Source organism: Carassius auratus, unplaced genomic scaffold, assembly GCF_003368295.1.
Source record: "Carassius auratus strain Wakin unplaced genomic scaffold, ASM336829v1 scaf_tig00215163, whole genome shotgun sequence".
Classification (NCBI taxonomy): domain Eukaryota; kingdom Metazoa; phylum Chordata; class Actinopteri; order Cypriniformes; family Cyprinidae; genus Carassius; species Carassius auratus.
Window position 1 is genome coordinate 160,001 of NW_020527959.1, and position 19,048 is coordinate 179,048.

A 19,048-nucleotide genomic window follows, 5' to 3' on the forward strand; every position below is an offset into this window, starting at 1 on the left:
AATATAAGAATAAATATTAAGATACACAGGGATGTACAATGTGCATATGCACATTATACTGTAGTCTTAAATATTAAGATAAACAGCAATTTAAAGAGATAAATGTGCAACCAGGTTGACATTGACAGTGTGTATGTGAGGAAGTGAATGATGAAGATCTTACTGATAAAGTGATTAAGTGGAGACATGAAAATGTTAAGAGGCTGGTTTTGAGTTTAGGAGCCTGATGGCCTGGGGGAAGAAACTCCTCCTGAGTCTCTCGGTTTTTGCCATAAGGTTACGGAAGCACTTACCAGATTGCAGCAAAGTGAAAAGATGGTTACTGGGGTGGATGGAGTCCTTGATGATTTTAACAGCTCTGCTTTTGCAGCGTTTTGGGGTGTTTATTTTTGGGGTGTTTATTTTTTATTTTAAATTGTTTAAAAAAGATGAATAAATTGTATATAATTGTACAATAATAAATTGTATATAAAATAATAATAATTATTATTTTACTGAAATAAAGTAAAAAATTACTACATTAAAATAATGAAAATGTAAAGCAAATGATCGCATAAAAGCTAAAAAGTTTTATTAAAAGTGAATGCTAAAGTTTTAAGCTGGTTTAGATGGATAATAATAAAAATAATAATTCATACAAAAAATAAAAAAATACTGTAATAAAAATGTAAAGCATAATATTTTTACCCAAAGTTATTGCAAAGTTAAAGAAAATTTGAGAGGGAAATTTGTGTAGTGAATTGAAATGAAAACTCTTAAATTGGCCTACAATTAGGCTTCCCTTCCTTTATGCAACATATCATTTTTTATGTGCATACAATACACTACAGAGAAGAGAAAGGAACGGCCATCAATCTAACCGTTATATTAAACTGTTAAAACAATCTGTAAAATGTTATGTTTGTATGGCAGGAAGATTAGACACTATTCTGGCAGTTAAAGCGAGTATGGACACCTTTTCAAACATAACCGGATTGCCGCTAGCGCGACAGAGTTCTGTTTTGTATTGCTTGATGGGCCACCTATTTGATTGTGACACATTATGTTGATGAATGCTCCTCTATATTAGAAAGCATTAATAATGTGTAATTCCTCTTAGAGATCCACTCACAGACAATGAGCGTCACTGTGAACAATTACTGCTTTGATAAAACCTGCACTCTACTTCATCAATACCCTTATGATAAATTGCAAGGGACATTTATTTAACAGGAGAGGGTGAGATGAATACTTTAATAAAACTGTCAGAGCCATCCCACTTGGCGTTCTTCTGCAGGCTGAAGCACAAGGGGACATCACAGTTTTCAGTGCTAATATTCAATCGTTTCTAAATGGAAAATCAGGTGTGCTAATGAGACATCTTTAGCCTGCCAGTAAGAGGTACTATAGCAGCACTTGATTTATTTAGGCACTTTTTATGCACATGTATGTCAGAGTAGAACTTTAAATATCGCTATATTGGTTTTAATTTAGTTTTTGTTATAGCATTTTTAGTATTGACTTCACTATATGAAGAAATACAGAATACTTCGTTGTTTTTACTAATGTAAACCTTACTTTTTTAGCTAAAGCTGAAAACTGCTGGTTGTTGAGAGCTGGAAATGGTTCTTTCTCAGTTTATAAAGCTACTAGCTGAAGTCTTTGAGCTCTGGAGAGGCCAGGAGCTGTAATTGAACAGCCAGAGTGTGTGGGAACAAACAGGCCGTGTGTACGCGTCTCTCTGTGCGGGTGGGCGGACGGATGGAGGTAGGGACGCACCTGGTATCCAGCGTCGTTACAGGTCATGTAGCACTTCCCACAGTTAACGCACATCTCCGGATCGATCAGAGCTTGCACTTGCTCCTCAACGTTGAGCTCTTGATAGGCACCGATGTGTTTCAGAGCTTTGGCGATCACATCCTGAACATAAAAACACAAACATATTGGAACTTCAGACCAAAGGTAAAAGCCTTCTGGAGAAAAATAGTTTTAACGCTTTAACGATACGTAAGCAAGTGTATAATACAAGAAAGCCCACTTTAACTCTTGGCACAGGTCCCTTGGGAGTGTAAACTCTCATTGCTTTGGTGGAAACAGTGTTGTCAGCGGAGTCTCTCAGTTTCTTTTTGTGGTTTGCAATCGCTTCCTTCTTTTCCTGCAGGTATGGTCCAAAACTGGGCAGACTCTATTGGGGAACAAGAAAGAAACAATGAACTGCACACACTAATGCTTCAGCCACTATTGTTATTGTTAACTAAAATCATTTTTTTTTTTTTTTTTACATGGTAATTGAAATTATGCTGGAGTAAAATATTGAAAACTAAAATATAAATATTAGATGAAAAACATTAGAAAAAAAAATAGAAATTGTAATAAATAATATAGTATACTATAATAATAATAATAACTACTAGTAGACGAAGAAGAAAATATTAATAAATACTATAATAGTATACTTATAGTTTATAGTATAACTATAATAATAAGCATTGCTATTGTTAATTAAAAACAAAACTAAAACTCGATAGATGAAAGAGAGCTAGTCCATAAAAATAAATATTAGCTGAAAAATCTACAAAAAAAAAAAAAAAACTAAAATTAAGCTGAACTATAGTAATATTAAATATAATATTATAAATAATAATAATAATAATACATTACTAAATACTATAAACAATAATAAGTAAGTTTTAAACTAAAATGGTAAAAAATGATGATATATATATATATATATATTTGATGAAAAACTTGTACATCTTGGCATGGCATCTACCTTAAACATAACATAATTTATTCCAATTATTACAAATAAAGAAATAAATATAGCTATCAATTATAATAATACTAAATAACTATAATTATTATAATCATATTAAATAATACAACAAATGTTATAATAGCATATAATATAAATAATAATATTATATATTCTACTATATAAATAGTACTAAAACAACACTGGTTCTAGCAATTCAGTGAAGGAATCGTGTTAAGTAGTAAAAAAAAATAAAATAGTGGAAGACTTTGTGGCCCTCGTTCTTCTCTGGATATTTGTTATGCTATATGCGCTCCAAAAACAGATGCCTGATATCTTTGTTGATTTGGTTGCATTTTCTTTGCGCTATCCAGTAATATTTCCTGTCATACTTAATTATGTTGAATTCTAAAGCACGCTCTTCCTTTCATGCAGAGTCATGTGTGCTCCTTTAAGATGCCCTCACCAAGGAGACGGGTATTTATGCTTACTAGTGATTACAGATTCACTGGGCTTCAGATGCCATGTGTGCCAAAGCATGAGCGCTGCATCCCTCATTAGACCATCAGAGAAATAAACACACTCACAAGAGAGCAAAACAAAGGCTTTAAAGACACACTGCTCCCTTCTGAGGAGTGGCTACTCTTTAGAGTCTAATCTGCTTCGGTCTTAAACCGCTTCATTCCACAAGGAGGTGAGACTTCAGGACTGTGGCGCTTTGCACGAGGCGATGTTTTAATGTTAAAAGAAAGAAAACGTATTGGCAAGCACGCACAATCAATATTACCTTGGCGGTCCCCGAAGCAGCTGCGCACGTTGTTGAAATCGCTTGTGCATAAAAAGTAAAATGAAAACTGATGTAGGTCACGCAGAGTGATTTCTGAGAGATTATTGTCCTTGGTTTACCACTTTTGTATCCTTTGAAGGCCCTGTACTGTAAAATCATGCAATATATTTGCAAAAATATTCATTTGCCATTCAGGCTTAAGACATTACCGTGGCGATGAACAGGGATTGCCGGCTCGCTCGGAATTGTGGGTGGAAGATTCTCCTGTTGATGGATTCAGCCGGAGTGTGTCGACAGAAAACATGATCTCGGCCACTTCACACTCTCTCAGTGAGCGTCTCGTGGACTTCACTTATTTGATTCTCCAAACCTATTCTCACCATGCTAGAAAAACCAGGTCTTGGCAGCTTTATGGAACATGGTAGTTGATTTTTTCCTGGTCTATACTGGTCTGCTAGCTTTACCCTGAAGATTTCTACACTTTTTGGTGATTCTTTATCAGTAGATATTCAGGGCCAGTCCAGCCTCTATGAATGAATATGAAGAAATCTTTTGATTAAATATTGGAATATTTAATACTGTAAATGTTGAAACATTACATGTGCCAGGTATCATTTTTATTATGCAAATCTTTACATTTTACTGGAGATAAAACTAAATGGCTCCCAATAACTGATTAGTCTCAGACAAGCCTAAAATTTGAAACATAATAAAATAAAATAAATATGTAATTTTATCATAATTCTTAACAGAGAAAAAAGTTTTATTTATTTATTTTTTATTATTTTATGTATTTATTATTATTATTATTATTATTTTTTTTTTTACAAAATTGACCAAAACTCATTTAGGATTTTTATACAGACCACCCTCACAAAAAAAAAAAAAAAGAAAGAAAGAAAAACACACACACACACACACACACACACACACACATACACAGCTGATTGATTTTCAGTAAAACACTTATAGATGTTTTAGTGAATTTTTTTTTTTTTTTTTTGGAAGTGACATATTTCCAAACATTTGCATGTTTTCAATGACTGTGGAAACCCTGTAATAATCAAGATGATGATGTAACATATAAACCAAATCCATCATCTTGCCCACCTTGGACCAGTTAATAGCTATAAAGGACCAGCTTGGACCAGCAATAAAACCAGCAACTGAGGTGGTTTTAGCAGGACTTTCCATAAGAGAGACAGCATATGAATGTAGAGTTACATAATCTGCATATATTGGATAGACATCATATACACTAAGCACCAGAGTTGAATATATTACATGTAAAATGATTTACATCAAAAAGAAAAAAGCCAAACTAACGGAGTAATCATAGTTTTGAGTTATAATAGAGAAATATGGATTTTGCTTAAAAACTGACATGGGCATTTTAGGCCCCTCCTGAGCTCCAATCCAGCATAATAGTTCAAAGAATCCACGCACATGACAGACAACCCTCCCGGTTATTTAAGTTTCCCACACTGCCTTGCAAATGAACACAATCTGCCTGCATTACTGTCACATGCAGCTGGCACAGAGTGTGTGAGGAGGGCCGGTGGCTCCGTATGGTGCAGGGGAAAGGGGGGCCGCATCCCTGTCGTGTGCTTAAGTGGAGAAATACCTGTTTGCTGTGATTTCCCCAGATTACCGTATTCAAGACAGTTAGGACTGAAATGATTCCACATGCTGCCGCCCCGAACATACACCGACCTGAGTACTCAAACTCATCTAACATCTAACACACACCAACACTACCGTTACCGTTTTAACATTTGGAGTTTTGAAGATTTAGATTTAGTCTCTTATGCTCACCAAAGTTGCATTTTTTCGATCAAAAATACAGTAAAAACAGTTATATTGTGAAATATCATTACAATTTAAAAAAGCTGCTTTATATTTTAAAATGTTATTTAGTCCTGTGACGGTAAAGCAGATTTTTTCAGTATCATTGCAGTTATCAGTGTCACATGATCATTCAGAAATCACTGTAATATGTTTATTTGCAGTACACAAATCGTTTCTTATTACTAGGAATTTTGAAAACCGTTGTGCTGCTTAATATTTCTATAGAAACAGTTATTCTCTGAAGAATGAAAAGTTCAAAAGAACATCATTTATTTGACATATAAAACGTTTTGTGTAAAATGTGTCTACCGTAATTTAATGGATCTTTGCGGAATACATTTATTATTTTCAGGGTATACAATTAAATATAAAAAATGACATTTAAATTGTGATTTCCAGCCCGGGAAGAGTCAAATTAAAAAATTCATACTTAAAAATTCATTAAAACATCTGTAGTCAGTATAAATGTTTCACTGAAAGTCATACAGTAAATATAATTTCTTTTTATATTTTACTATTATTATTTTTTATTAAAAATAATACAATTCTTACTGACCCCAAACTTTTGAATTTTAGTGTAATTGTAGATCAATATACATCACATTTATAACTGCTATTTTAGAAAAATAAATAAATAAAATAAATAAATAACCTTAATTCTTCTCCAGTTTAAACAGCCTTTCAACCACTTAAGAGTTCCCGCAGAAATAAAAATAAAATGTCTACTCATCTTTATATCGCTCCAAACGTGGGACTTTTTTTATTTCGTGAAATGCATGTTAATAAAAAGTCCCAGTATTTTCAGTATTTCTGGACTTTCATTGGTCGGATAAAAAGAGTTTTTCAAACATTTTTCAAAGCACAGTTTTTCTTTGTTTTCTGCTTCTAAAGAAGAAAACCAGTCATGTGACATGATGGTGAATAACTGATGACAGAAAGTTCATTTTTACACGAACTATCCCTGTAGCGCTTGATGCCGAACCTGGGAAACATGCATCACACAACCACATTCCAGATCAAACTACAATCAGATCTAAAGGCATTCCACATTACAGTTCATGCGAAGCCACAAGATGACATTTCTTGGCAAGAGACGGCAAAGATCGTGCATCTGAATATCGTTTTTCGTCTCATATACAAAATAAAACATTCATTTAGTGTCGGAGTCGATGTCAGTGCGATGGCTGATCAAAAGATGTTAATCTTTCGCTCATCTGATTTATTCATGCACAGAGAGCGGGTGTCAAGCAACAAGTCTGAAGGTGAAAAACTCAAAGACAGGCAGTGACAAAGCTACCTACATGAAAGAGCGACGCTGGTTCAAAGCAGTCGTTTCCCAGCCGAACACTGATCCAACTATAGTCTTACTTCTCTTTCAACTGCACATTGCCATTAGGAAAAGATATCAACTCATGATGAGTCAAAAATAAAAACCATAAAGAATGCTATAAACAACCCCGAAGCACAATAATCATGTGATTTATCCGCACTCAACCACTGCAGAAGGCTATAATTAAATATGAAACCCTAAATTTATCTCAAGAGCATTCAGCCCTCGTTAATTTGAACCCAGGACGACACACAAAGTCTTTTACAACCCCAATGTTTTTCCTTCATCTTGTTTCTTCATGACACTGCGAGAGGCTTTGGGGTGAACCGGCATAAACCACAGACGGAGAGGGGATGCCCTGGGAGACAGCCAAAGTTAAGACCCCGGCCCCAAGACATACTCTTAAGCTCATTAAAGCAAAGCTTTCAACTCCGCACTCCCAGCATGCCGTGCATCATACTTGCTTATTTGCCGTGTAATAATTTTGTGGCCTGCTATTTAAAAGTCATGGAGCTGTGTCTGGTTTAATGAAAGGCAAGTTCTAACTCATGGTCTCATAATTCTGAACCATAACTCAGAGCAACTATTTAATGCACTTAAAACTGTGTACTATATATAATGACCCAATATTTATTCAACTGTAACTTGTTTTAAGCCTTTGCGGCATTGGAACCTCCCTGAACGACGCTAGCAGCATGTTATGCATTGTGATTGGCCATTGTCTCGTGGGTCAGATATGAGCGAGGACTAATGAAAGACCCCACTGAGCAGTCGGACATGTCGCTTGGTAATAACAGTACGTCTTCACTCGGGCCAGGCAAGCAGGACAGAAGCTGGCTGAGTCGCTTCATATTTAATGTGCACTAAAGCAGTGCTCTAAACTGTTCTCCTCTGGCCCGTTCACAGCTTTATGCCCAAATGACCCCATTTGTCCCCTAAAGTAAACATGATTGCTATTGAGCAGCTAGATTACAAAATGGGATGGGGTTTTTTTTATGGGGGGGTGGTTGATCCACTGACATCATCGAACAGAATGGCGAAAATGAATGTTCAATGAACATGTTCAAACAGGTTTCAAACAGGAATTTGAGGTTTTCATGAGCTGTATGCCAAAATCATCATTATTAAAACAATAAAAGACCTGAAATATTTCAGTTGGTGTGCAATAAATCTAAAATATGTGAAAGTTAAATTTTTTTCATTACATTATGGAAAATAATGAACTTTATCACAATATGCAAATTTTTTGAGAAGGACCTGTAAGACAACATTGTTCAAAAAACTGTTACATTTATTTTTTAGTATTAATACATTATAAATGCTAAATAATAGTTATACAAATATATAAAATAATACGTTTTAAAAAACTCTTCCGCCAAGTAATATAGTTTGTAATGCACAAACTTGCCACATTAATACAGACTGTGTGGTTTATGACTTTATAGATGATTCGTCCAGTCAGAACTAATTTATTTTATTTTAAAAAAGCAAAAAGCAACTTAAGGCCATACATAAATTGAGTCTGTGTCTTAACTGGTCAGATTGAAAAAGTGTAAGAATAATAATAAAAAGTAGTGCGAGGTATTTCAATGAACTACTTGCCTTGCAAACGCTGTGATAAAAAATCTTGCATGTCTTTTGAAGTACCTCTATTGAATTTCAAGTTATTTTTTTATTAATTTTGCACGGCAATAGAAAACATGGGCAGGAAATTGAAATGCAGAGCCTGTGTTGGGACAATGTAATATTTCCAGTGAAGGACTCCAGACTGATATTACCTGTCAGCCCGCTCTTAGACAACCCCTGCGCTGACTGACAGCTCACCTGTGGCAAGCTGGATGAATCTGAGAACAGCGAGCACCAGCCCAGACACGCTTTATATAAAGCTTGAGAGACAGAGAGCAAAAGAGGGAGGGAGACCACGGAAAAACAGTGCCAAACTGAAGACAGAAGCGATAAGAGAGGGTGATGGAGGACAGCGAGGGGTACGAGAACATTTCTTAGCCACAAAGAATAAAAAAAGGCAGTTTGATCACTGCACAACAAGAAGGAAAGAAGACGAGAGCTCTGAAGTCACTGTGGTTGATAAAGCAGAGCCTAAGGGAGCGTTCAGCGAAAGACAAGTTTATTTTTTTCTTCTTGCCGAGGCAGCGAGCCTCGTCCTCTCAGGGGATGTGCGGTTGGTTTTTCGCTGCCATTTCGAAAACGCTGCGCTTAGGAAGTGCAACACTGAAACTGTTGGCTGTTTGTGTGTCTGCTGGTCATCTGATGCACTTTCTCTCGGCTTGGCCGGACCGTGGGGGTATTAACACTTGTAAACAGCAGTCTGGCTGCCTGTGTGGCTCAGTGTTGCCTGGCAGGACTATAATGGTAATGAAGCCTTCAGCAAGGTTGTCTTGCCTCACACTGTCGGGGGCCGACACATCGCCCTGGTTAGGGAGAAAGTCGAACAGATGGAGCATGTGTGTTTGTGTCACGGAGCCACTGCTTATACAATGTTTCCATCCTGTTAAAAGATTGTGTTTTAAATCAGATGTTTTTCAAATCATACACATCTTGAATACAGGGACTGAAATGGTCCAGATACACTACTTGGGATGGTAATGATTTTTCTCACTTTTTTTTTTTTTTTTTTTGAGAAACGCCTCGGACCTGGTAAATGTTAATGAAGAGTTCAATTCTCTTTGGACCTATGAATGTGAGCTCTTCTGGAAAACTAACAGAAACAAAACAAAATACAATCAAATAAATACATGTTCTCTAAAATGTCTCATGTGATGATAATGACAACACTATTGGGAATAGATTTGATTACCTATTAAAAATTTTAAATAGACTAAAATATGCAAAAAATAATAATAAATTACAGTGATTTAAAAATTTCAACAATTATAATTAAGAAAATGTAGAAATATACACAATAATTAAACATTATTTAAAACTGTAATCTATCCTTTAAAACTAGAATGATGATACAGTATAATGAATAACATTCAGAAAATACTTTTTTTAATAAGAACATCGGTTTGAAAAGGGTTTAATGGGTGAATCCAACAAAAAGAAAAAAAGAAATTTTTGTGCCTAATGTTTTAAAATTATTTTTAAGATAATTTCTACCATTTTTTATTTATTTTTTTACATTTTTAATCAATAAATTAACTTTAAAATCTCTCCAAGGCTGTATTTATTTGTCAGTAAAAACAGTAATACTGTAATTTATTTTCTATTTTCACATTTATTTATTTTTTTTTGTAATTTATTTGTGTGATTCAAAGCTGAGTTTTTACATAAAAAAAGGCCTCCTGAAGTGAATCGATGCGTTTTTGTAAGAATAATATACATATTTAAAACTTCATAATCCGCAATCTCTAGCCTCTGCTAACTAGTATGTTTAGAGTAAACTTCGGTGAGAATATGAATATGATCTCGCGAGAACCAAGTTTTGTTTACAGGAAGAAAGGAAGCAAAGTGTCCTTTGTTGAGCCTCCTCTTGGCTCATGGCTCATTTCGCAATCCTCGTACATTTTTCTTTACCAATCCTCATTGTGTACTTTGATTAATCTAGCGCATATTAACAATATTTTGAAAAATAAATTTAGGATAATACACCCTATTTGACTGAAGATCAAAAAAATGTCTTGGTCTAAATAAAACAAATCTTCTTTGACTTGGACCTCAAGATTGATATGCATAATTGCAGAATGCATTTTTATCACACATCTCCTTGCAAGAACTGGTATTTTTCCTTAAGAAATGCCAATCTATTTTGTCTTATATATCCATCTGACAGAGAAGTAGCAATAGCAGTACAATAGCAGATGTGAAGTACAATGCTTACATGGTCTAATGTTCATTGATTTTTCTTCCCCTCTCTCAGTTTACAAAAGACCTCCTGTCAACCGGACATCACTGTGACCCGTGCGCTCAGTGACTTTTCCTTCTTTGGAGCAGGAATGCTGAACACTGCCGGGGGACACGTGGACCGTAGTGATGTTTCTACACAACACTCCACATCTTCCTTCAGCTTTCCCAACACCAATGTTATCGTTGCACCAATTCCAGCACTAATGTCCTGCCGACATGAAAATGACTTACACTTATCACTGCCTGCTTCTCTTTCGATTTATTGCTTCATTCCCCAATGCTCATTTTGCATTAGCATCTAAACTATTGCGCTGAGCCGCCTTGCAGTCAGAAGCTGAGAAGTCGCAGCTAGCGCGTTAGAAAACACTAGGCGGGCTTCAAAGCTTTTCCCTCGGCTGGTGTATTAGCAGAAAGGCCGTGATCTGATAAAGGCCTTTAATTCGCCACTTTGAAAGGAGTTTACTGAAGTTTTGCTCATTTACATGCCGCCGAATATTCCTTGTGCACAAATAATGAGCGAGATTACCGATGGCTGCATGTACACGTGAAGTACAAACCATTAAATGCGTGAACAACTGCCTTTGTCGAATCTCATTTTGTGTTTCTATATTTATTTTGCTTGCTGTTATGTAAATGGCATATGCCAGGAAAAAGAAGGAATAAGAGTTATATACGATATACAATAAACCAATTATTTTCTCCTCTAAGTCAAAGCTTGATTCAACCGTGGTAGAATTAGATCGGCATGGCGTACTTTAACCTTAGTGCTCATTTTGCACCAAGTGCTTCCTTTTACCAGAAGAAAGTAAAACAGGAGGATACCGACTAAGAGCTGCCCTATAATGTTCTTTCACCTTTGAGATTGCAGAAGTGCAAGTGGCCACTTTGCGTATTGGACAGCACTGTTATTATGTGGATTTTTACAAACTAACAACAAGTAAATGGATGGATGCAAGTACACGGGTTTAACGCTAATGGTGCGTTAATGAGCACTTGTTCCTAAAACTGAAGAATTATGGGAAATGCGTTTAGCTCCTTAATGACATGTCGGAGGACTGTAATAAGGAAAACAACGTGAGAGGAAAGTCGGGGAGGGGTAATTATTAGTAAAAGGGTGTTTTAAATCAGCTGGGAAGTCTCTTACCCTTCCTTTGACTTCCTCCAGTGTGGCCACAGGCTTTCCTTTCTGATGGCGGGCCGTAGGAGGCGACTGGCCGTCCCAGTTCTGGAGCTCCTCAATGCTTTTGAGGTAGAGCAGGGCTTTCAGACCAGTGCAGTAGTCTTCGATCACGGTGAAGTCCTGGTTTTGTACTGCACTACACACCTGTGTGAAAAACACAAGTTTCTTTAATAACAGTGTGAGTTAGAGCTGTGGTCTAGTGATTCGTGCACGTATGGACAATGCAAGTTTAAATCCGACTTGCAACATTTCCCAATTCCATGTCCTATAACATTCCTGTCCTCTCTATTCTATGAATAAAAAGGCAAAATGTCTAAAAGAAAAACGCACATTACACCTCCACATACTTGCAACATCATGACAGAATGACACCATCTTAAAGCTGCTGTAAGCATTTTTTTTTAAATACCACGTATAAAATATTCCTACAACCGACATATATCACTGAAATGGTTGTCCAGAGAATTTACATGTGACTGTAAACATAAATAAATAAATTCATTTACAAAAAACAAAAAAACAAAACATTTTTAAAATAAAATAAATTCAACTACAAAAAATAAAAAGTAAAAAATTAAATGAAATAAAAACTTGGTAAAAACTAAAAACAAGACAAATAAATAAAACAAAATTCCTACTAATAATTAAAATAAAATAAAAAATAAATAGAATAAAATAAAAATAAATATTTCTGCAGATCAGCTTTGTACCGCCACAGTGTTTCATGTACTGGCCACTTTGTTTTTGCATAAAATATACAAATCAGCATTTCTTTGAGTAAATGAGTAGATAAAGGGTGAATTTTAATTTCTATGTGAACTATCCCTTTAAGTTGTTGTATATGCACAATAACAAAAATATGCAAATAAATACATACGTACATCCTGGGAGAAAAAGAAACGGAGGTCATTAAAACATGTGCCATCCTTCAAATGAAGCTACAAAAGACAAACGTCAGCATGCTGAATTAAAGCAGAACCACGATGCACATGCTCACATGCTGAATACAACTGACCTTAAGAGAAGTCTAACTGATTCTCTCATTACCGGCAGGGCACGGACGAGGCCGATAACACAGAGCTTATGCACACTCATCAACCACACATCAGCGTGCGTGCGAGCCCTTTCTATTGACTCTGTTACACTTCTGTTGCTCAGTGACTGTGATACGCAGGGAGCGCTTGAAGCCCGGCTTTGTGCAAGTGTCTACGACACTTCAGATGGCAGTCACACCGCATCTTAAGGAAAGAGATAAGACACGCTTATCTCCTGGCGCTATCGCCGATCTGACAGCCGAAGTGGGCCCGAGAACTGCCTTCTTTCACAGGATTAGCATTCAGTCGCTTTGCAAATGCTCACAGCTGGTTCCTGACTCGACACGCAGACGCTCTCTCCGAGCTTGTATCCGATATCTAGGATCGGGTTTGATAAAAGGTTCTTATTCATAACCAGTTCAATTTTTTTGATTGATTTTTATTCCTTTGACAGTTCTCAACATCTTGAACTTGAACGTCTTCGGTCCTCCATAGATGCAGACAAAGCGCACAAAAATACTATAGATTATGTTTCCTGCACTGCTACTGAATATTCGGAATTGAATGTGATGATACATAGAGGCAAAATAATACACAAACACAATAACTAGACACTTGTTTTCAGCTGCATTGTTGTTGCTGATCACATGCAACAAACAGCGCAATCAGGGGAGTAGAATTTGCAAAAGAATCAGTCACAAAGAACCATAAGTTTTCAGTCTGAAGCAATTTAACACCCTTTTGTGCCCTGCGATGACATTTTGATTATTTTAAAAACTGGAGAGAGAAAAGACACACTTTGTGTTGTAAGCAACAGTTCATGCACAATAATAATAACAACATACATTTTAAGTTATAATACCCATTTATGCTGTATATTATATGTATATACAAGTGTGTGTGTATATATACAGTACAGACCAAAAGTTTGGACACACCTTCTCATTCAAAGAGTTTTCTTTATTTTCATGACTATGAAAATTGTCGAGTCACACTGAAGGCATCAAGGGCTATTTGAACAAGAAGGAGAGTGATGGGGTGCTGCAGATGACCTGGCCTCCACAGTCACCGGACCTGAACCCGATCGAGATGGTTTAGGGGTGAGCTGGACCACAGACAGAAGGCAAAAGGGCCAACAAGTGCTAAGCATCTCTCGGGGAACTCCTTCAAGACTGTTGGAAGACCATTTCAGGTGACTACCTCTTGAAGCTCATCAAGAGAAAGCCAAGAGTGTGCAAAGCAGTAATCAAAGCAAAAGGTGGCTACTTTGAAGAACCTACAATTTGACATATTTTCAGTTGTTTCACACTTTTTTGTTATGTATATAATTCCATATATAATTCCACATGTGTTAATACATAGTTTTGATGCCTTCAGTGTGACTCTATAATTTTCATAGTCATGAAAATAAAGAAAGCTCTTTGAATAAGAAGGTGTGTCCAAACTTTTGGTCTGTACTGTATATATATGTGTGTGTGTGTGTTTCTGTTTTGCAAAAAATACATAAAATATTGCAATTATAAAATACAGGCATATACAAAAATAATACTCCTTTGCTGGAGTGATATGAAAGCAACAAAATAACAATATAAAATGTAATTAAATAAAATATGATATAAATGAATATTACAACTAATAAAGCCTTTACGATACGTCCAGTTCTCCTTAAGGGGCATGCTGCACACTTTGAGAACCAGTGCCATTATGCATGCTAGTGAGAGTAGCATTAGCACTAGAGCAGTTAAAGTTGCACATTCGGATGCTTAAAATTGTAATAAATGGCACTTTAATAGAAAATAAATAAATAAAAAATCGTACAAAAATATGGTAGCAAAAATATTGTTTTTGTTTAGTGGGAAAGAGGCAGCAAATGAAATCATTAAGGAACCCAAATCCCTAGTTGGAACCAGAACCAGAATCATTAAATTCCTAACAATTCCCAGCCTTACTCCCTCTGGTAAAAGCAGACTCTCAGGGGGAAGGAGCCACAGATTATCGGCTGTGCCGTGTCATTTGTATAGTCAAAATGAAATCCCACACGGCATACCTCACGCTGAGAAAATGGAGGCATTTACCCTGGCTAGCTCATTTCTGAGAGATATGTTTTCATTAGGATTCACATTTGCATAAAACTTGTTTCTCTCTCCGTTTACGCCACAGTTCGTATCTACACGCCACAAACAAACGTTTGTTTTGTGAATGATTCCAATTCGGTTTGATGACATTTCACCTTGATTTAACATCAACAAATACACAAGTCCACTGATGCCTGGCGAGTAGTTTAACAATTGATTCGTAATTATTGCAGTTAACAGAGCAGAATGCCGTACACATTCACAGGTATGTGGGGATCAGGGACTTACGGAGGGAGGATGGGTGGTCTATTGTGGTCTATCAGAAAAAAACAACAGCTATGAATAGATATGTGCCATGACCATTTTTGTTCTGTCTTTACAGACTCATTTAAAGAAAAACGTGGGATTTGAGCTAACAAATGATTCATTATGATGAAAAGAACTGCAAACAAGACTAAACGGCGTGATCCTGTGTCTGATGAGGCTGTGAAATCCCAGGCTTGTTGCTCTGTGAACAGAAGTCGCTGCCCATTATTGCTTTTCATTTGATGCAGAACATCAAAGATATCCTGACCCGGAGTATTTAGCGTAATGTGGCAGAGTCCTGAAATAAATCTGAAGTGAGAATTTCTAAGTAGTTTCCAGGCAATTGAGACGGCAGGTCCTTTTTATCTGCTCTGAAAACTGTGGTGGTGCATTGATTTCAACTCCTTTTGAGATCTCCGACGCTTTTAGATTCAGCGCTTCTGCTCTTTCAAATCTCCCTATACCCTCATCTTGCTCTCTCTTTCTCTCTCTTACACTCCTCTTTTTCTATCTGCTCTTTTATTTTCCTGCAATAAAATCCCCTCCAAAAGAGATTCAGTTTGGCATCCAAACATAACAATGACTATTCATGAAGCTCTGGTCCTTTTTTATTAGATTGGCCAACACACCGGGAAAATACGAGCAACTGACATTTTGTCTAGCGCTTCAGGTAAAAGACTGTATCTTTATAGAAGTCACTGGAAGTAAATAGGTTTCAAAAGCCACTGAACTAGGGGACTATATTTAGTCAATACAGTCTAGTATTGTGTCTAACAAGAGGGTGTAACCTTTACCCTTATGTCAGCGGATGCAAGCAGCGATTCTTTCGTTTCTTTTTTTTTTTTTTGTAGTCACAAAACAGGAATGCCTGTGAATTTTAAATGTATACTTCACCAAAAAAAAAAGAAAAGAAAAAAGAAAATTCTGTCATCATTTACTCATTTAGTTCCAAACCTATATGACTTTTTTTGTTCTGCAGAGCAGAATATATATATATTTTTAAATTCACAGATGCTGTGACATAGCTTTATTGTATTTATGGCATGAAACATTGTTGACAAAAAACAATTTTCAATATTTTCATATTTCAATCTGATTATTAAAAAAAATTATAATAGCGCAAACTGTTTAGTATAGTTGGATATGTTTTTTGTTGTTGTTGTTGTATACAATTGAATTTGAATTTGCAAATAAATATAAATTTTCTTCAAGTAGCAGTTTTCATACTTGCAATATTTTTGTTTACAATTACATAAACTGCAGGTACACACGTATGAATGTAAGAGATATTTACATGTGTATATAATCATAATTATATATAACTTACAGTTATATTATATATAAATATATATATTACAATTATTTCTTTAATATATACATGTATGTGCTTTGCTTATCATTGATTCTCTACTTGAAAGTAACAACGTGGAAACTAGAGTTGGGCGATCTATTCAAATTTGGCATTGGACGATGTCTACAGTGAAACATCGCAATGGACGATGACATCAACGGGGGCCGGAGTTGTGTGCCCCGAAACATGAATCCTTATAAGAGAAAATAACTATTGATTCCTAACACCATGTCTACAACGGATGCGAGCGGCGCGACAAAATACATTATACGTGTGATTGCGAATCTCAAAAGTGATAGTGAGAGTAAAAAGCGATTCGGCGACATAATGATGTCTATCGGTCCAACCCTAATGGGAACCTCAAAAGAACTCACTAATGACCTAAAAACTAAGATAATTCTTAAATATGAATTAGGAGAAGGATGCCTCCACAGTCAGATATATAGTTAGAAAATGGAAGGCCACAGGAACAGTTCTTGTCAAGGAAAGATGTGGCAGGCTGAGAAAAATATCAGAAAGGCAAAGGTGAAGAATTGGTTTGAATGGCCACAGATAAACCACAGACCATCTCCAAAGAGCTCCAAGAACATCTGGCTGCTGAGAGTGTGATCGTTCATCGTTCCACAGTCCAGCGCACTTTGCACAAGGAACAGCTCAATGGAAGGGTGATATTAAAAAAGCCTTTTGAGAGTACTGCCAACAAACAGTCATATGAGTTATGCAAAGGCTCATCTAGGCAAGCCAGATTTATTTTGGAACAATGTGCTGAGGACATTGGTCACAACCAGAGGTGCTTCGAATGGCACCTGCTCCCTATAACAAGTGGTGGAGGGTCCATCATACTGAGGGACTGTGAGGCAAGCACAGGAACTGGAAACATTGTCAGAGTAGAGAGTCGAATGGAATTTTTTTTTTTTTTTTTTTTTTATGAGAACATTGTACTGTTACATAAGCTAACTGCAACCAAAAAGCAACTCTGGAAAAATGTTGGGTGCTTTATGGAGTCGAGTTATTAAAAGTGCTGCTTGTTAAAAGTGAACTTTGTGTTGTTGAAAAATGTGAAAAATTAAAATTCACCCCTTTCTATGGAAAAACTTAGCCTTTCGGAACAAAATTATAAAATCCTGATGCCTTATGAGAAACAACAACAACACCTAGATCTAGTATGTTATTGTAATGTAACCTAACTGCATCCAAAAGCAACAGTGTAAAAAACGTGCTTTCCCAGGGCAGATTCTAACCGTCTGCTTGTTAAATGCTTGCTTTGTTCTCTACAATTCTTTTGTTTTTCACCCCTCTCTACGGAAACATTTAGCAGTTTGAAATGAAATTACAAAATCTTGATGCTTTCTGGGCCATAAATCATTTCTACTACTTGACGACGGTCCCTTTATTGTAGCTCACAACTGTTTACATGCACCGGGAAGGACCCAAATTACAGTGTGGATCATTAAGATTGAACCAGCTCTGCCATTAGTGAAATATTGCTCCATTGCCCCCAAAGACCTCCCTATGAAAACACTGTCCTGATCTTCTTCAGCTGCCACTAAATGCAGCTATTTTACTGTCTCATTATGACAGGCGAAAATCTATCATAACAGTCCAATCTTATTAAAGCGGCAGATGTTATACTTTACAACAACACCGTGAGTGTGAGTGTTTGACATCATTGCTTCAGTAACTAAAAGTAATTTGACTGTGTTAGGTTTTTTCTCAATATAGCGGCATTCCAAGATCTTTGTACTTTTTTTTCTGGAATAATAACAGGCGCTAAACACAGGTGGGTAAATTTTCCACTAACATGCATGAAAGTCAACACGGCACCATGAGGAGCCCCGGATCACTTACAGGGTTACAGCAAAGCAATGTATTCGGTAATGAATCAACTAAAGAGTATCGATCGACAAGCAGATCATATTAGCAGTGTTAGAACAAAGTACATGGGCTCGCAGAAACCTGTTAACATTTCAGCAGTGTTGGTTATCAGCTCTCCTGGTTTGTCAAATGATGCTGTGTAAGTGAAGTGAAGTGACCTGACATTCAGCCAAATATGGTGACCCATACTCAGAATTCATGCTCTGCATTTAACCCATCCAAAGTGCACACACACAGATCAGTGAACACACACACACACACACACACTGTGTGGAGCAGTTTTAGGGTTCAATGCCTTGCTCAAGGGCACCTAAGTGGTATTGCAAGCCCGAGATTCGAACCCACAACCCTAGGGTTAGGAGTCAAACTCTCTAACCTCTAGGCCGCGACTTCCCTAATGTGAATGTGTAATGTGAATTAAGACAGAAGAAAACTTGTTTTTAAAGAGACAGTTCATCCAAAAAGGAAAATTTGTCATCATTTACTCCTCAACTAACTGTTGTTCTAAATGATATTATTTTTCTTCTGTTTTCTTCAGAACACACGCACAATTATTATTATAATTAATTTTTTTTAAATATCTCATTGGTTTTTGGTAGTGGTCGACAGATACATCGCCCAGGGAGATATATCGGCCGATATTTAGTATTTTTCAAATATCGCC

At 36.4% G+C, this 19,048-nt stretch overlaps 1 protein-coding gene across 2 annotated transcripts in view; it reads right to left on the minus strand.

Annotated features, from left to right (window-relative positions):
- Positions 1–19,048, minus strand: part of LOC113093832 (dihydropyrimidine dehydrogenase [NADP(+)]-like) — a 149,836-nt gene that overhangs the window by 840 nt on the left and 129,948 nt on the right. For both annotated transcript variants that reach the window (XM_026259409.1, XM_026259410.1), the window contains 3 exons: positions 11,708–11,887; positions 2,018–2,164; positions 1,759–1,899 (listed from right to left, as the gene is read on the minus strand). In XM_026259409.1, the coding sequence (XP_026115194.1) occupies positions 1,759–1,899; positions 2,018–2,164; positions 11,708–11,887 (468 nt within the window). The remainder of the gene's footprint in view (positions 1–1,758; positions 1,900–2,017; positions 2,165–11,707; positions 11,888–19,048) is intronic.